The 16,815-nt window shown below is 41.7% G+C and overlaps 1 protein-coding gene across 1 annotated transcript; it reads left to right on the forward strand.

Annotated features, from left to right (window-relative positions):
- The first annotated feature begins 1,735 nt into the window (after positions 1–1,735).
- Positions 1,736–16,447, forward strand: exoc3 (exocyst complex component 3). The gene is made up of 16 exons (XM_061695156.1): positions 1,736–1,874; positions 3,056–3,249; positions 4,115–4,334; positions 4,512–4,684; positions 5,595–5,807; positions 7,650–7,828; positions 8,078–8,194; positions 10,598–10,715; positions 10,968–11,093; positions 12,150–12,250; positions 12,412–12,522; positions 12,760–12,901; positions 13,008–13,130; positions 14,517–14,678; positions 14,826–14,947; positions 15,904–16,447. Exons 2-16 carry the CDS (start codon positions 3,106–3,108, stop codon positions 16,106–16,108), a joined length of 2,256 nt encoding a protein of 751 aa, XP_061551140.1. The 5' UTR covers positions 1,736–1,874; positions 3,056–3,105; the 3' UTR covers positions 16,109–16,447.
- Positions 16,448–16,815: the final 368 nt, after the last annotated feature.

Consider the following 16,815-nt stretch of genomic DNA (forward strand, 5'->3'; position numbering starts at 1 on the left):
GCTCCCTTGCTGCATCTCCCGTGGGCACGGAGGGGAACACAAATGAATACAATAGCTGGAGAAAATGATTAGCCTCCCGATGAAATCATTTAAGGTAATTATCAAACATCAAATTCGGAAAAAGCACTTATGCAATTGTGTTGAACTGTGGTGGAAAGTGACAAAGTACAACAAATACTTCGTTACTGTATTTAAATTCAATTCCATTTTTGTCCGGTATCTGTACACGAGTATTTATCTTTCAGATAACTTTTTGTGTTTGACTTTTACTCCTTGCATTTTAAAATAGAAAAAAAATCCTAAGACTACAGTGTATGCTAAGCCTAAAGAGCACAAGCTTCAAAAGCGCTCATCCGATCTGAAAAACCACGTGCATACAAGGTGTATTTTTTCAGTTATTATCATGAGCTAATTTTGCATGTGTTGTTACTCAGTAAATCATGTAAGCAAAGCAATGGAAATTCATGGCGGTATGATTGGCTCTTCGCTTACGTATTATGGCCCCAACCGTGCTCACTTGGAACTTTCAAAAGCTTAGATACGCGTCTGTAACCCACGCCATCGTTATGTCGGACGACAATTAGTTTGCGATGGTCTTGAGACCATCCGTGTAGAAGACCCCTTTGTGAGAGCATGTTTTTGTTATGTTAACAGCGCTGGCTCGCGAGCGGAAAGGGAAATCGGAGCTCTTCGCTAGTGACGTACATGAGCTCGAGAAATTCGAATGACCTGATTTCAGGCCCCTCGGCAGAAGAACGTCTGGATCTCAGGAACGCGTGGGTGATTTGAATTCATATTTCACATGTTTACTGAGGCACCATAGAGCCAATATAACATCCCAAATACTAGAAAAAGTTGGTTTGGTCAAATACAGGACCTTGAAATACTTGGGGTCAAGCAGTCCAGAGCAATGGTGAGTGTGGTAAAGAGGTGAAGACACAGGTCCAAGCAGGAGAATGAACGGGTGGAGGAAGGTGTCAGGTGTATTATGTGACAGAAGAGTATCTGCTAGGAAGAAGGGCAAAGTTTTTAAAACAGTGGTGAGGCCAGCCACGATGGACGGATTTAGAGACAGTGGCACTGCAGAGACAACAGGAAGCAGAGCCTGGAGGTGGCGGAAATGAAGATGTTGAGGTTCTCTCTAGGGGTGACCAGGTTGGATAGGATTAGAAATGAGTTCATCAGAGGGACAGCCAAGGTTCGATGTTTTGGAGGCAAAGTTAGAGAGAGCAGACTTCGAAGGTCTGGACACCTCCAGAGGACAGAGAGTGAGTACACCGGTAGAAGGCTGATGAGGATGGAGCGGCCAGGCAAGAGAGGCAGAGGAAGACCAAAGAGAAGGTTGATGGATGTCGTGAGGGAGGACATGAGGGCCGTTGGTGTTCGAGAGGAGGATGCAGGAGATGGAAAAGGATGACGCGCTGTGGCGACCCCTAACGGGACAAGCCCAGAGGAAAAGAGAAGATATCAAATGCATTATGTGTAAAGCATGACGAGTCTTTTTTTTCCAGGATAAAAGATGATGAAAATTAAAAACAATAAGAGAAGGAACATGATGGCAGAGGACCATACGTACAGTACATGTTGACGTAAGTCTTTGAGTAAGATCAATGTGCGAAATTGTAGTGTTGCAGTTGAGCCGAGACGGCGCGTCGCAGTAATGAGAAATATTGTCGTCAAATGCCTGCTAATCCCAACAGAAGAAGAAAAGGAATCCGGATGTACCAATGGTAGGCGGGGCCAAAGAAGGAAGTAAAAGGGAATACAACAATATAACCTAGTACTATATTTGTGATAGTGACGTTCTATGCGAAACTTTGCGTGTGCTCTTTTTTTGTTTGTTATTGTCAGCATTGGATGATTAGGACCCCGACGTAAGTCTTTTTGGTTTTCTCATTCCTAGCAGTCCATATGACGATATATGTATCGTCTTTTACGTTGGTAGTTAGCTTAGCATCTTTTCACTTCTAAAACGTCCATATACTTACAACACTACCACAGTGAGCAACGTTAAAGACGAAGGAATGAAACAACAACGTAACATTTGTGACAATGCTAGCAAATACATATTGTGAATGAGCGTCAACATTTGATCGGAGAGGTTTCTCTAAACCGTAGTCTAATAAATTATAGGAAATGTTACGTTCTTGTCCAAATGACAGAGGAATTTCTGTGGAAACGATCCACTCAACAACTGGCTGTCATATTCACGGTCGCCAGGAATATCCATATATTTGCTTTTTTATCACTTTATTCATGTTTTGTTTCAACTCCAGTGTTTACTTGCTGCTTTAGCGAATCATCAAAATTGAAGTGGTATTTATTTACAACTTACACGTTCAATCTTCTACACGTTGAATTGATGCACAGACGGACATAATTAAAGACTAACTGATCAATCTTCATTTTACTTTAAACCTTTAAATTTGTCAAATCTGCATTTAAAAATACTGAATGGCAGGTGTGTGGAAAGCAGGGGTCACCATCTTTTTTTTTAATTTTTATTGTTAACTCCTCCTTGGGTTCAGATTAATGCAAATGCCTCCCAGTTTGATATACAATCCTGAGATAACAAATTTGCTCATCCATCCATTTTCTGCAAACTCCACACAGGCGGGGCCGGGGATTGAAACCCGCGCCTCAGAACTGTGAGGCAGACGCTCTAACCAGTCGGCCACTGTGCCGCAAATTTGCTCAAATTACCTTTATTTATGTTATTATTAATGATATTAATATTTTTGAAGACGATCATGTTAATGACTTCTCACGGTAATAATCAACGATTTAACAAATTAGGAATTAGATATCAATATGCAACACTTTATTATTTTTTATTTTTTTTAAATACATTTCTGCAAATATTTACATTTTCAGATGATCACTATGACAACAGTCCTAGGAATGTTCCATCACTGGTGGGATATTTTTAAAGTAGGCCAGCGTGCACCATGTTGGTGACCCCTGTGGTAGATGAAGCATGTCAAAATATGAATTGAACATATTTCAGCATTTAGGATAATAACGTGATGAGTATGCTGTTATCACCCCCTCCAAGTGTGATTGCATGAAACCTATGGGCACAACTTTGTACCATTGAGCATCATCATGGAGGAGACAAGCCGCGAGGCGGTTGCCACAGCAGTCCAGCGTGTGGCTGGAATGCTGCAGAGGTCTGACCAGTTGGATAAAGTGGAGCAGTACAGAAGAAGAGAGGCCCGGAAGAAGGCCTCTGTCGAAGCAAGGCTTAAGGTAATGAGTTTTCAGTGATACCGTAGTATTATTTATAATAAAGTCACTTGCTGTTGTGTGTAGTAACAATTCATGTCTGTAATGTCAGGCAATTAGATCACAGTGTTATAAAAAGTATTTGGCCCCTTGCTGATTTAGTCAATTTTTGTATATTTGTCAGATTTAGCTGTTTCAGATCATTGGATTTGAAAATAAGAATATTAATACAAGATACCCCAAGTAAACCCAAAATGCTGTTTTTTTAAATGATGTTTTCATTTCTTATGGGGGGAAAAAGCTATCCAAACCAATGTGACCCTATATAAAAAAGTAATTTACCCCTAAACCAGTTCACAAGTTCTAATGAGTTCTTTCTTGTAGCTGTAAAGGAATTTTGGCCCATTACAATTGTTTCAATTCAGCTACACTGGAGAGTTGGAGCCTATCCCAGCTATCTTCGGGCGGGAGGCGGGGTACACCCTGAACCGGTCGCCAGCCAATCGCAGGGCACATAGAAACAAACAACCATTCGCACACACATTCACTCCTACGGGCAATTTAGAGTCTTCAATGAACCTACCACGCATGTTTTTGGGATGTGGGAGGAAACCGGAGTGCCCGGAGAAAAGCCACGCAGGCACGGGCGAACATGCAAACTCCACACAGGCGGGGCCGGGATTTGAACCCCGGTCCGCAGAACTGTGAGGCAGATGTGCTAACCTCTACTGTCATCTGTCATCTCCCGTGCCTGCTTAATTTATTTTAAAATTTAAAAAAAGATGATCTGCGGGGGCCCGGGGGATAACCCCAAACCCCCCTACAATGTTTTTTGGGGTTTTTTTTTTGGTCACCTATAATTCATGGCTGGTATGTTAATATTTTTCAGGCGGCCATCCAGTCTCAGCTGGATGGTGTTCGCACCGGACTAACTCAGTTGCACAGTGCTTTGCTTGACGTAAAGGACATCCAGAGCTCGCTGGCTGATGTGAGCAAAGACTGGAGGCAGAGCATCAACACCATAGAGAACCTGAAAGATGTCAAAGATGCTGTAGTTCAACATAGTCAGCTGGCCTCTGCTGTGGAAAACCTTAAAAACATTTTCTCAGGTAGGTAAGACGACCCGAGTGTTCAGTTGAAGTCTGATTCTGAGATCCCCCGCTCTCACACTGTGTATTGCTAATCTATAAAGATGACATGACTTGTATTTAGTTCACAATAGAATACAGTTGGAGACAATGCCATCTTGTGTGAAAAGAATAACACCTCAACATCGCTTGACACAGTCCCAGAGATTGTGGAAGAGACCCAGCAGCTGATAGAGCAGGCAGAGCTGCTTCAGGCCCACAGAAAGCTGATGGAGCTGGAGAGTTCCCGAGACGACCTCATGTATGAGCAGTACCGTATGGACAGCAAGAACACCAGCGACATGCATCTCATTTCTATCTACTTTGAAGATGTAAGTTTGAACAAAAGCAGGGTCGCTGTCGTCATGGGTTGTTTCGTACTCCTTCAACGCTGGCAGCTAGATCCATTCCACACGTCCACCATCCACACACAGATGTAATTGTGAATATTACTCCGCGGCGGATTGGCCCGAGGTTCCGCCTGTCACAGGAGTGAACGAGAGCAGAAAAAACACTTCCACCGCTTCTGCTGTTCAGAAGTAACGGTACTTTTACTCCGCTACAATGATCTCAATGTCGCTCATATTGATACATTTTTGCTTATTTACCAACTATTTCGTGCTCGAGACTACGACTTCGACTTCCGCATCGGGCGCTGTTTGCGCCAATCCAGTTTAAGCGCTAGTGACGTTTAAATCTAGTTCGCCAATCAAACGACACACAGTCACATGACCTCACACGTCGTCGTCTGTTGGGCTTCCCGGGCATAGGTATTAACACGAGATAAGCCAGCCTGGCTGAACGGCGCGCCTATGTGCCGACCGTGTTGGGAAGGTCGTCGTTAGCGTGAAGGCGACGGCGCGCTACTCTTGTTGACATTTAGACGAACAAAAACAACCCCTTTCATGTATTGTAGTATTTGTCTGGCACTGTCTGCCCAAACGTGGATATTTCAACTCGCTTATAACTTTAGAAAACACCGTGCAGTAAATTGCAGATGTTTTGACACACACAGCCTAGTTGTGCACTTAAGTTGCCATTTACATGCATGCAGGTGACAGAATTCATAACAATCAATGAATCAACTAACCTGCGATTTTGAAGGCCAGCTCTACTTTGGACCATGTCTTTGTTGGTTAACAGATGCATGTTTACTGTTGTTAGTATTTGTAGTTCCAGTAGTAGTAGTACCCATGTAACAACAAAAAAAATATATATATATATTTTGCTGCTGTCTTCCAGGTTCAGCGGTTATCAGATGAGCTTGCCAAACAGTTATGGATGGTTCTGCAGAGGGCCATGGCTACGGTTCGTCGGGACCCCACCATGCTGGTGTCAGTGATTCGTATCATTGAGCGTGAGGAGAAGATCGACCGGCGCATGGTTGACCGTAAAAAACAGACAGGCTTCATCCCGCCTGGACGAGCCAAAAGATGGAAAGACAGAATGTTTGAGGTGATTGGAATTACAGTGGGTGCGGATAGTATTCAAACCCCCGTACATTTTTCACTCTTTTTTTATATTGCAGCCATTTGCTAAAATCATGTAAGTTAATTGTTTTCCACATGAATGTACACACACCACCCCATATTGACAGGAGAAAAAAAACGGAATTGTTGACGTTTTTGCATATTTATTAAAAAAGAAAAACTGAAATATCACACAGCCATAAGTATACAGACCCTTTGCTCAGTATTTAGTAGAAGCCCTCTTTTGAGCTAATACAGCCATGAGTCTTTTTGGGAAGGATGCAACAAGTTTGTCACACCTGGATTTGGGGATCCTCTGCCATTCCTCCTTGCAGATCCTCTCCAGTTCCGTCAGGTTGGATGGTGAACGTTGGTGAGCAGCCATTTTCAGGTCTTTCCAGAGATGCTCAATCGGGTTGAAGTCAGGGCTCTGGCTGGGTCATTGAAAAACAGGCACAGAGTTGTTCTGAAGCCACTCCTTTCGCTATTTTAGCTGTGTGCTTAGGGTCATTGTCTTTTTGAAGGTGACCCTTCGGCCCAGTCTGAGGTTCTGAGCACTCTGGAGAAGGTTTCCCAGTACTTGGCTGCATTCATCTTTTCTTCGATTGCAACCGGTCTCCCTGTCCCTGCTGCTGAAAAAGACCCCCACAGCATGATGCTGCCACCACCATGCTTCACTGTTGGGACTGTATTGGACAAGTGATGAGCAATGCCTGGTTTTCTCACTTACAATTAAGGCCAACAATTTCTATCTTGGTCTCATCAGACCAGAGAATCTTATTTCTCACCATCTTGGAGTCCTTCAAGTGTTTATTTATTTATTTATTTATTTTTTTAGCAAACTCCATGCATGCTTTCATGTGTCTTGCACTGAGGAGAGGCTTCCGTCGGGCCACTCTGCCGTAAAGGCCCGACTGGTGGAGGGCTGCCGTGATGGTTGACTTTCTAGATCTTTCTCCCATCTCCCGAATGCTTCTCTGGAGCTCAGCCACAGTGATCTTTGGGTTCTTCTTTATCTGTCTCACCAAGGCTCTTCTCCCACGATTGCTCAGTTTGGCTGGACGGCCAGCTCTTGGAAGGGTTCTGGTCGTCACAAACGTCTTCCATTTCAGGATTATGGAGGCCACTGTGCTCTTAGGAACCTTAAGTGCAGCAGAAATTGCCTTGCCACAATTCTGTCTCTGAGCTCTTCAGGCAGTTCCTTTGACCTCACGATTCTCTTTTGCTCTGACGTGCACGGTGAGCTGCAAGGTCTTCTATAGACAGGGGTGTGGCTTTCCTAATCAAGTCCAATCAGTATAATCAAGGTGTAGAACCATCTCAAGGATGAGCAACACAAAGCAATACAAATGTACAGCACCCGAGTTAAATATGAGTGTGACAGCAAAGGGTCTGAATACTCATGGCTGTGTGATAGTTCAGTTTTTCTTTTTTAATAAATCAGCCAAAATTTCAACAATTACATTTTGTTCTGTCAACATGGGTTGCTGTCTGTACATTAATGAGGGAAAAAAATGAACTTAAATGGTTTTAACAAATGGCTGCAATATAACAAAGAGTGAAAAATGGATGGAGGTCTGAAAACTTTCCGTACCCTCTGTATATCATTTCCTCTTCATCTAATTTAATTATTAATTTGCTCCGTCATTTAACCGCATTAGTGCCACATGGAAACAGTGGGAATCTTTCAGCTCATGGACTATTGTTTTTTTTGTCATCCGATTCTTTATTTTTCATGTGTTCTTATGCCTATCAAGTATGTAATTTGCAATTGCGATGTGATGAACTTCTATTGTTTATAAAAAATATTTGTGGCTTTCTAATGCAGGTATTAGAGTGCACTGTCAGCACCCGCATTGAGGGCACCCAGGCAGTGACAAGAGAGGCTGATAAAATGTGGCTTGTTCGTCTTCTGGAGATAATGAGGAAATACGTTTTAGATGACCTCATTATTGTCAAGAACCTCATGGTTCAGTGCTTCCCGCCACATTACAACACCTTCAACAGGTAACAGAGAAACGGTTTCATCCTAACCAGGCTCGGTTCCGTAACTTTTTTTAAATTCTGAATTTAAAAAATCTGCCAGGCTACCCCACTGAAAAGTGGAACTTAAAAACTTTAAAAAGATGACACGGGTCCCTGTTGAGATTAACAGGAAACAAAATAAATGCACATTTGAATGACTGAAGTTTGAATTCATTTCTCTGATATGATCACGCTGTCTTGTATTCATAGTTGTATGCATATTTCTTTCAGGTTTTTCAGCCTTTACCACAATGCTGTTTCTACTCGTGTCAAAGAACTGGCGTCTGAGGATTTAGAGGCCAATGAGATAGTGTCCATGTTAACCTGGGTCCTCAATACCTATAAGAGGTACTGTCTATACAAACACGCAGTACCTCATATGCTGTACATTTATACTGTAGCATTATGAGACACCTGTAAAACATCATGCCGATGTTTTATTTTTTGGACTTTGATTGAATTTCACATTTAGGCTATGTTCACATTGCAGGGCATGATGCCCAATTTGGGATTTTTTTGGTTAAATCCTATCTTTTTATGTAGTCGTTCACGTTACAAAAACAGATAAGGCTTCTGCTGAGGACCGAACGGGTCCGTGATGTCACACGCGTGTGCACAAAACAGGACGCCACGTTGCGCGTGCGCACAGCCACGAACAGTGCATGGTATAGGTCCCGTCATGACGCATTTGTGGTACCGTAATATCTCGTGTATAATGCGCATTTTTTCCCCCCATAAAATAATACCAATACCACTTGGTGATATTGGTATTGGCCCATATTGGTAGTGGACCCTTCAGTTGTCCATAGTGCCCATGATACATGGGTATCGGGGCAAATGGAAAAAAACGTGCACATTTTATAAATGTATGCCGCCATCTAGTGGTTATGAAAAAGCTGTACACTTTCATTCCAAAGTGCCACCGCCACCTAGTGGTTGTAAAGAAGATGTAGCCTACACTTTCATTCCAATATGACAGGGGTACATATAACTGTATGTATGTACAGTTGTGCTCATAAGGTTACATAGCCAGGCAGAATTTGTGAAATATTGTTTTGTTTTTTTAAATATGACTGATGACTGAACAGCGACCATCATTAATTTTTTTACGGTTATGTTTTGTTTAATGTTAATGCTTTTCTGAAATGCTTGACTGTTTAATTTGAATCCCATTAAAATAAAATTAGCGGAACGGTGGGCGACTGGTTAGCACATTTACATTAGCAATTGTACAGGGCTCTACGAAAAGTATACTGTTTAGTAGAACTTGTTGTAAATACAAATAATTTTAGAGTTGCAATTGTCTTTAGAGTCGTCCCTATCACTTTGTGCTCCTCTCTTCTACTCACTTCACCACCCTTTCCTTACCTATTAGGAGTGCTTGTCAAAATTAAAGTAGTCAAATAAAACAAATTGTAATAAAGCACTATAGAAAATGTGAGCGGAGCTTTAAGTGACGGAGTTGCAGTGGAAGGCCAAAGTTTAGTCGAGGTCAAGTTAGGTTGAAACCCAAGTAAGAAAAGTGTCTTTTAAAGTGAGATTTACACATCTGTGATGAGGCAGGCTGTCTAGTGTCATATAAAGAGGCAGTTTCTTCCACAGTTTGGGAGTGGCAAATAAGAAGGCACCATCACCGTTGCATCATGTATTTGATCTGGTGAACATAGAGAGAAAAAAACAAAACAGATCCAGTTATTTTGAAATAGGACACAGAGACGAACAAGTAGCTAATAAAGGTAAGCCAGGCTCGCAATAGTGTGTTCTTATTTACGGGAACCAGTTGAAAATTGAGCAGCAGTTTACATAATTGGCTATAAAACGACAAAGGTGATCCTAATTTTGAGTTAGAGTTGTCAAGCCAAGTTCTGTTTATAGCAGTGATTACTGTTTCAAGGTCTTGAAATGATGAAAAGCAGTTTGACAGCTTTCTCTGTTAGGTGTCATCCATGCTTTGATATCGATATGACAATCTAAAAGTGCTTTTAGTGTCATGTATATCCTTCACAAGAATAGAAACTGGCCATTTGCCCATAGCCTGAAAACATACAGTGGTGCCTTGAGATAGGAGTTGAATTTGTTCTGTGACCATGCGCTTATCTCAAAACACTCAGACTTAAGACTCAAACATATTTCAGCAATAAAATGAATAGAAATGCAATTAATCTGTTCCAGTCTTAAAAAAAAGTTGTCAATGTTTTTTTTTAAAAAAAAAAGACAAGTTGTGGTCTATGGTAAATTGCACATTATACACGAGAAATTACGGTGACCGGTTTTATGAAGCATAATCAAGCCAAAGGTCTCACACACGCACGCACACACGCTGAGGATTTGTTTGCGTGCCTGTACCTTGAAATGGCCCTTCTCTTGTTTTCTCTGGGTACTCTGGTTTCCTCCCACATTCCAAAAACATGCACGGTAGGTTAATCGATGACCCTACATTGCCCATATGTGTGAGTGCGACTGGTTGTTTGGCTATATGTGCTCTGCGATTGCCTGGCGACCAGTTCAGGGTGTACCCTGCCTCTCGCCCAGATTCAGACGGGATAGGCCACGCCTCTGCAACCCTAGTGAGGATAAGCGGTAGGGAAGATGGATGGATGGATGGAAAATGGGAAAAAACCAACACGACAATATCCCCTTGCTTCACCAGAGATCATGCGACTTTGAACCAGTGTCGGTCCACAGACCGAGCTATAAGAACCACTGCACTGACGGATTCAATCAAACATTGTGCATCTGTGTGTTTCTTAGTGCAGAAATGATGGGCCATCCAGAGCTTATTGCTGAGTGCGACATCAACCAGCTAGAGTCATTGCTACCTCAGGATGTGGTGGATGAGCTCCTCAGCAAATACGTCCAGACTTTCACAGTAAGTGTCACAAACGCCAACATGCAGACTAGGGATGGGTCTTCAAATTCTGTGATTGACCACAGGGAAAATGAACCATTCATTTATTAATAGAGGAACATTTCACTAATTAATAAATAATCATCACTCTGCTAGCACTTTTTCTTCCTTTCTACCCTTTTTACAATATGTTTTTTTATAATCTTCAGTGTGACACAATTAGTAACACACTTAACGTCACTTAAATATAATGTTTCATATCTGTGTCTCCAGTCTAATATTACTGGCTGGCTGAGGAAAGCCCTCGAAACAGACAAAAAGGACTGGCAGAAAGAAACAGAACCTGAAGCTGATCAGGACGGGTACTACCAAACCACACTGCCTGCCATTGTCTTTCAGGTACACACATCCAGTAACTCCTCAAAAATATTAGCATGCCAAATAGTGTCCACAAAATTCCAATCATAATCATATGTTAATCATAATACCTTGGTGACATATACACACCTGCGTCCGCCCATACGACACAATTAATAAATATTGAACACTTCGACCAGCAGTGTAAATCCAGTCTAGTTGTAGAATTAATTGACCATCAAGTAATCAGAAGACTAACTCATGTTAGCTTCAGTCCTGCCTAAGTGTCACTGGGAAACGTAAACTCCGAGTTCCTCCTAATATTGTGTCATCATTGTATCAATAAGATCATCATCATTTAGCTAAGGAGGCCAACACATACACTGAAACCCATTTGCCATTCAGAATGTACAATTCTAAGAAACATAGTTCGAATCCCATCAGCGTTACGTCAGGAAAAGTTACCCTTTAACAGAAAATATTGAAATACGTGTTTTTATTTCTTATACATTATTCATCCACAGAATGCAAATAGCATATTTTCCCCATTGTGGCACTAATAAAGGTTATTCTAATTTCACGTCAGTGTTTTTGTTATATGCGTCACATGCACACATCCAATCCAAACACCTGCACAATGGATTCCGGTCATATTTGGGGAATTTAAAAGTCCCTGCCCTGATTTCAACCAAAAGAGCTTGCTTTTCAGTTATTCAAAACAAACGTGAGGGAAGTTAGAGGTAATAGAAGGTGGCTGCAGTGAAGGCATCTCCAGGGAGGAAAGTTTGAATGTGCGGATAGCCTTGGGCTCCAAATTTGAAGCGCTCATTGGCTGCAAAAGATTTACATCCAAGTATAGAATAAGTTTTATACATATAGTTATATATATCTATATATATATAATATGGACCATTATCAATCACCCACAGTCACTTTAATAATGTAAAATGTCCAAAATGTACATATTCTACATAAAATGGCTATTTCTGAATGGTAAAAACGGTTGCATATAATACAGTAGAGGTGAAGTGAGGGTAATATTTGTCTGACCTACCCACTTGTTTGCTGTGTGTGCGTCATCATTCTATGCTTCATCAGATGTTTGAACAGAACCTGCAAGTGGCTGCACAGATTGATGGGGACTTCAAAGAGCAGGTTCTCAAACTCTGCCTGAAACAGATGAACTCATTCCTCATTAGGTATTTTTATGATTGTACCATGTCATCTATTGTCTAGCTCGGAGGATGTTGCCCCATAAATAAGCATTGTTTCGAGTTACGTATTCGCAATATGTTCAAGAGAAGAAGGTGTTGCTCTTTAACCATTTCTTCATGCTAAGAGAGATGTGTGTTATTTGTAGGTACAGAGAAGAGTCTGTGGCCTACAAAGAGGAACACCTGAGAGATCGACAGCTGCCTCAGTGTTACGTGCAATACATGATCGCCATCATAAACAACTGCCAAACATTCAAGTAAGTGTTTATGCTACAAGCTAACTAATGTTACCTTTGAATTGTTTTTGTGCTCCTTATTGTTAATAATTGCATCAACAATGGATATTGGCTGCTTTAGTAAAGTACTCTTAAGTGGCATCACCCTCATTATTTTGTGGCCATTAATGTGAGTAGCATTGCAACCAAGACTCATTTCCCTATTCATCTGTTATGTCAGCTTAATAATGCTTGCTACATGTCCAATGTGTTTTTTAGAGAGTCCATCAACAGTCTAAAGAGAAAGTACTCTCAGTCCTCTGAGCCCACTGACAGTGATGCCGCCATAGAACGGACACTCAACGAGGTGGCCAAGGAGGGGTGTCAGTTCCTCTTAGATGAAGTCTTCTTAGATCTTGAGGTAGGAAGGTGACAAGTCGTATGTGAGGGAAGTCAACTGTTTCAGATTTCAGGATGATACTGTGCATCGAATTGCTCCGATTTCAACGTTCAATTGTCATTTCCAGCATCACCTCAATGAGCTTCTAACCAGAAAGTGGTTGACAGGCTCTCATGCTGTGGACACGATCTGTGTGACTGTGGAGGACTATTTCAATGACTTTAACAAGATCAAGAAACCGTTCAGTCAGGTTAGAAACGGATTTTTATTGCAGATATATATATTTTTTAATACATAATTATAGAGGAGTGGATTTTGTACATTTCTATAAATCAAAAGCCATATGACTCGGAGTTTAATCATGTTTTTGGTTTTGAAACTCTTGTTGCGTTGGTTTTGTTCTTTGAACGCAGTGATTTGGGGTGCAACTGATGTGTGGTTCATTTTGTGCACAAATGAAATATATATCCGCAAAGGTTAAATGATAAATGTGTTATCATTGAATTCAACTCCAAATTCTCCAAAACGCTTTTTCACATGCAGTGGCATCAGTAGCCTTGCATTTCTTAGCTCCGCAACTGCTCTGGCCTCAGCTGTAGGACTTACTGTTGTGTTTTAATGAACACATTTGGGTATCTATGGCTGTGATATTGGGCCAAGGCACATATTCTATATTTGAAAAATCTCACGGCACACCTACAAACAAAAACGCTTACAAAAAAGGGATACACCTGTCAATGATGTACTTTCTTGCGATCTAATAGAAAAGTCTTTATTTGTTCTGTCTGTTACTCTATATCGTTGGCATGGATAGATGAGCAAAGATCCATTATTTTTTTGTAAGTAATACTTTTTCTGACCAATCAAGTGCAATTTGATCATTTACTGCGGCACACCTGAAGAGTTCTCACGGCACACCGGTTGGGAATCACTGTTCTATGGTACGTACATACAGTAGATGCTTTTCCATGGACACGTTGTCGAAGAATATTGCATATCGCACGGTATTTATCCAGGACAGAGAAGCGTGTACGACGCCACACCTTCATGTTCTTCATGGTATCTCTCATCTTTGCCATCACTATCTTACCATGCTGATGTCAAAGAAACAAAAACAACAACAAATAAAACATTAAATATACCCTTGTGAAGTTAGTCTATCACTCTTGATGATGCTTCGACCTCATGTTTTGGGGCGGTTTTTGAGGCCTACTTTTCCAGAACATTTTGGTTGACCTCTAAGTTGTACAACATTTAGGGCAGGGGTCGTCAACCTTAAATACTCAGAGCCATTTGGACAATCCCCCCCCCCCCCCCCCCCCAAATAAATAAATAAATAAAACACACCTACCGGGGGTCGAATAGTCCAAATCTTGGCGCGAAGTGTCGCACATTGGCGGTTGTGATGCATATTTTGAGGGACAAAACATTTTTCGGGTTTGTTTGTGACAAGATCACCATCGTCTGAAAGTCAAATTTATATGTAAATATTGATTTTGCAAAAACAGAGCCACAGCAGAAGGATGAAAGAGCCATATGCGGCACCTCTGATTTAGAGCATTGAATATCTTGGGTTCCACTGTCAATGAGTAAAAACTTTGTTTTAATTCTTAATAATCTTGTGCCATGTGTGCAGGAAATGACGAGTGAAGCCCTGCGCAGGGTTGTGGTAGACTACATCAAGGCAGTGATGCAAAAGAGGATCACCTTTAGAAATGCTGATGAGAGGCGGGAGGGAGCTGAGAGAATGATCAAAGAGGCTGATCAGTTCAAGTTCCTCTTCAGAAAACTTGCTGGCGTGAGTACCCATGGAACCGTGCCCCAGAAATGCTTCGATGTGGACTGTGATATCAAAAATACCTATTAATATCCTTGATTAGTTCAAAGCTCTGCTCTGCTGTGTAGAGGAGGAGGTTTATGGATGATGAAGATTATTGTGTCGTAGGGAGAAGATACTGATCGTCTTTGTGGAGCCATTGTGGCCATTGCTGAAGTCTTCAAGCTGACTGACCCGACACTGCTCTTCCTGGAAGTCACTACCCTGGTTTCCAAATACCCCGACATCAGGTACACAAAACATGTTTCCCTTTGGTGCGAATGGTTGCTTGTCTATATGTATCCCGTGATTGGTCGGGAACCAGTTCACGGTATAACCCTGCTTCTCATCCCAAGTCAGCTGCGCATGTACATTCACATCCGGCGAAGACTCTCCATAACTTCCACTAACAACCCAGGCTAAACTCGGCTCCTCGTTATACAAATCTAGTTATATAGTTAGTCTCTCAGTAGAGATGTACTGTATCCCTCCCGCATATTCCCTTGACGACGATTGCTACTTTCTTGGGGTGTTCGATACCGCTTTTTTTTTTCCAGACCGATACCTATTCACTCTTGAGTACTCGCCAATACCATGTACCGATACCATTAGTGCTTTTGATACGTACAATTTCAGTGAACACAATGACAAATAATTGTGAACAAACACCTTTTTTTTACTGATGCATATGATTCACCAATGTTTTCAACTGCTCCAGTGCAGGGCCAACTACTGGTGAGGAGAACTTCCTCAATGTCAGATTTTTATTTATTTTTTTTTGCCTTGAGCATCAGTGGCTGGTATCGGTAGCCTTCACAAGTACCCGATACCTTGAAACCGGCCGGTATCGGTCAGACACGATACATCGTATTAGTACTGGCCCGTGCCTACTGCTTTCCAATTAGCCAGGGGTACTCATGTCTTCTCATTTGTAGAGACTGAGCTCTAGGAAAAGAAATCTCGCATGCTCTCGACTCCGCCTTTGCATCATCGATGTATTTGAAATGTGTTTCCTGCATTTATTTGCTCACCTTTGCGGTGTGTTGCCACTTATGCATCTCCCTCTGTCTTGAGTCTCTGTGGTGTGTTTTTCCCCGTTTCCTACAATTTTGTTCTAAATCGCAGTTCCTTTTGAACAACAATTATTTGTATCATAAGTCATGTCGTGCAAGTACCGAATGCTGTTAATTATTTACGATCCCTGTAGAGAGGAGCATATCCAGGCGCTGCTAGCGGTGCGTGGTGATGCCAGCAGGGAAATGCGCCAGATGATCCTCGGAACGCTCAGCGAGAACAAAGTATCTTATGGTGGTGTCACACAGCCCATCTTCAAAGAAATCACTGTGCCTACTATCACCATGACTACCATGACTACCATGACCTCCATGGCAACTGCCAAGCTGCTTAAATAAAAGCCAATCCTATCATTTCCGCCTCCATAAAAGCTAACATGTTTTTCTCCTCAAGATACTCGGTTCTGTGTTCATTGCACCTTTCTTGTGTTAAGAGAAGAAGAATGACTTTCTGTTTATTTGCTGTTTAATGGCCATGGTGATCCCATTTGTGCTTCAAAAAATGACAAATGTATAGTTGTAAAAATGAACTGTCTCTAAATGTATGTCATCCAACTGAAAATTTAAGAATCGTTGAGGATTAGGCTATTCCTACCATTTCTTCATTTTTCTTTCTTTCAATTTTCAAGAAAATGTGAGGAGTCTGTTTTTCATCTGACTCCATACTAAACAATTCTCAAACAGTCTGCTTTTGTCAGTCATTTTGGATTTCACAAGAACAGTCTTTTTTATACGTTCAGCTGGGGGGGAGAAAAAAATGTATTTTTAGGTTATCATATCATATATATACTGTGTGTTCTCTCAGCAAAAATGTCACTGATGGTGTAGTGGTCCACTCGCCTGACTTTGGTGCTTGCAGTGTGGGATCAGTTCCCACTCAGTGGCGGTGTGAACGTGAGTGCGAGTGCGAGTGCGAGTTCGAGCGGTTGTCTGTGTCTATGTGTGCTCTGCGACTGACTGGCAACCAGTTCAGGGTGTAGTCTGCCTTTGGCCTGAAGTCAGCTGGGATAGGTTCCAGCACCCTGTGACCCTAACCAGGATAAGCG

Source organism: Phycodurus eques, chromosome 13 (assembly GCF_024500275.1).
Source record: "Phycodurus eques isolate BA_2022a chromosome 13, UOR_Pequ_1.1, whole genome shotgun sequence".
NCBI classification, from domain to species: Eukaryota; Metazoa; Chordata; class Actinopteri; order Syngnathiformes; family Syngnathidae; genus Phycodurus; species Phycodurus eques.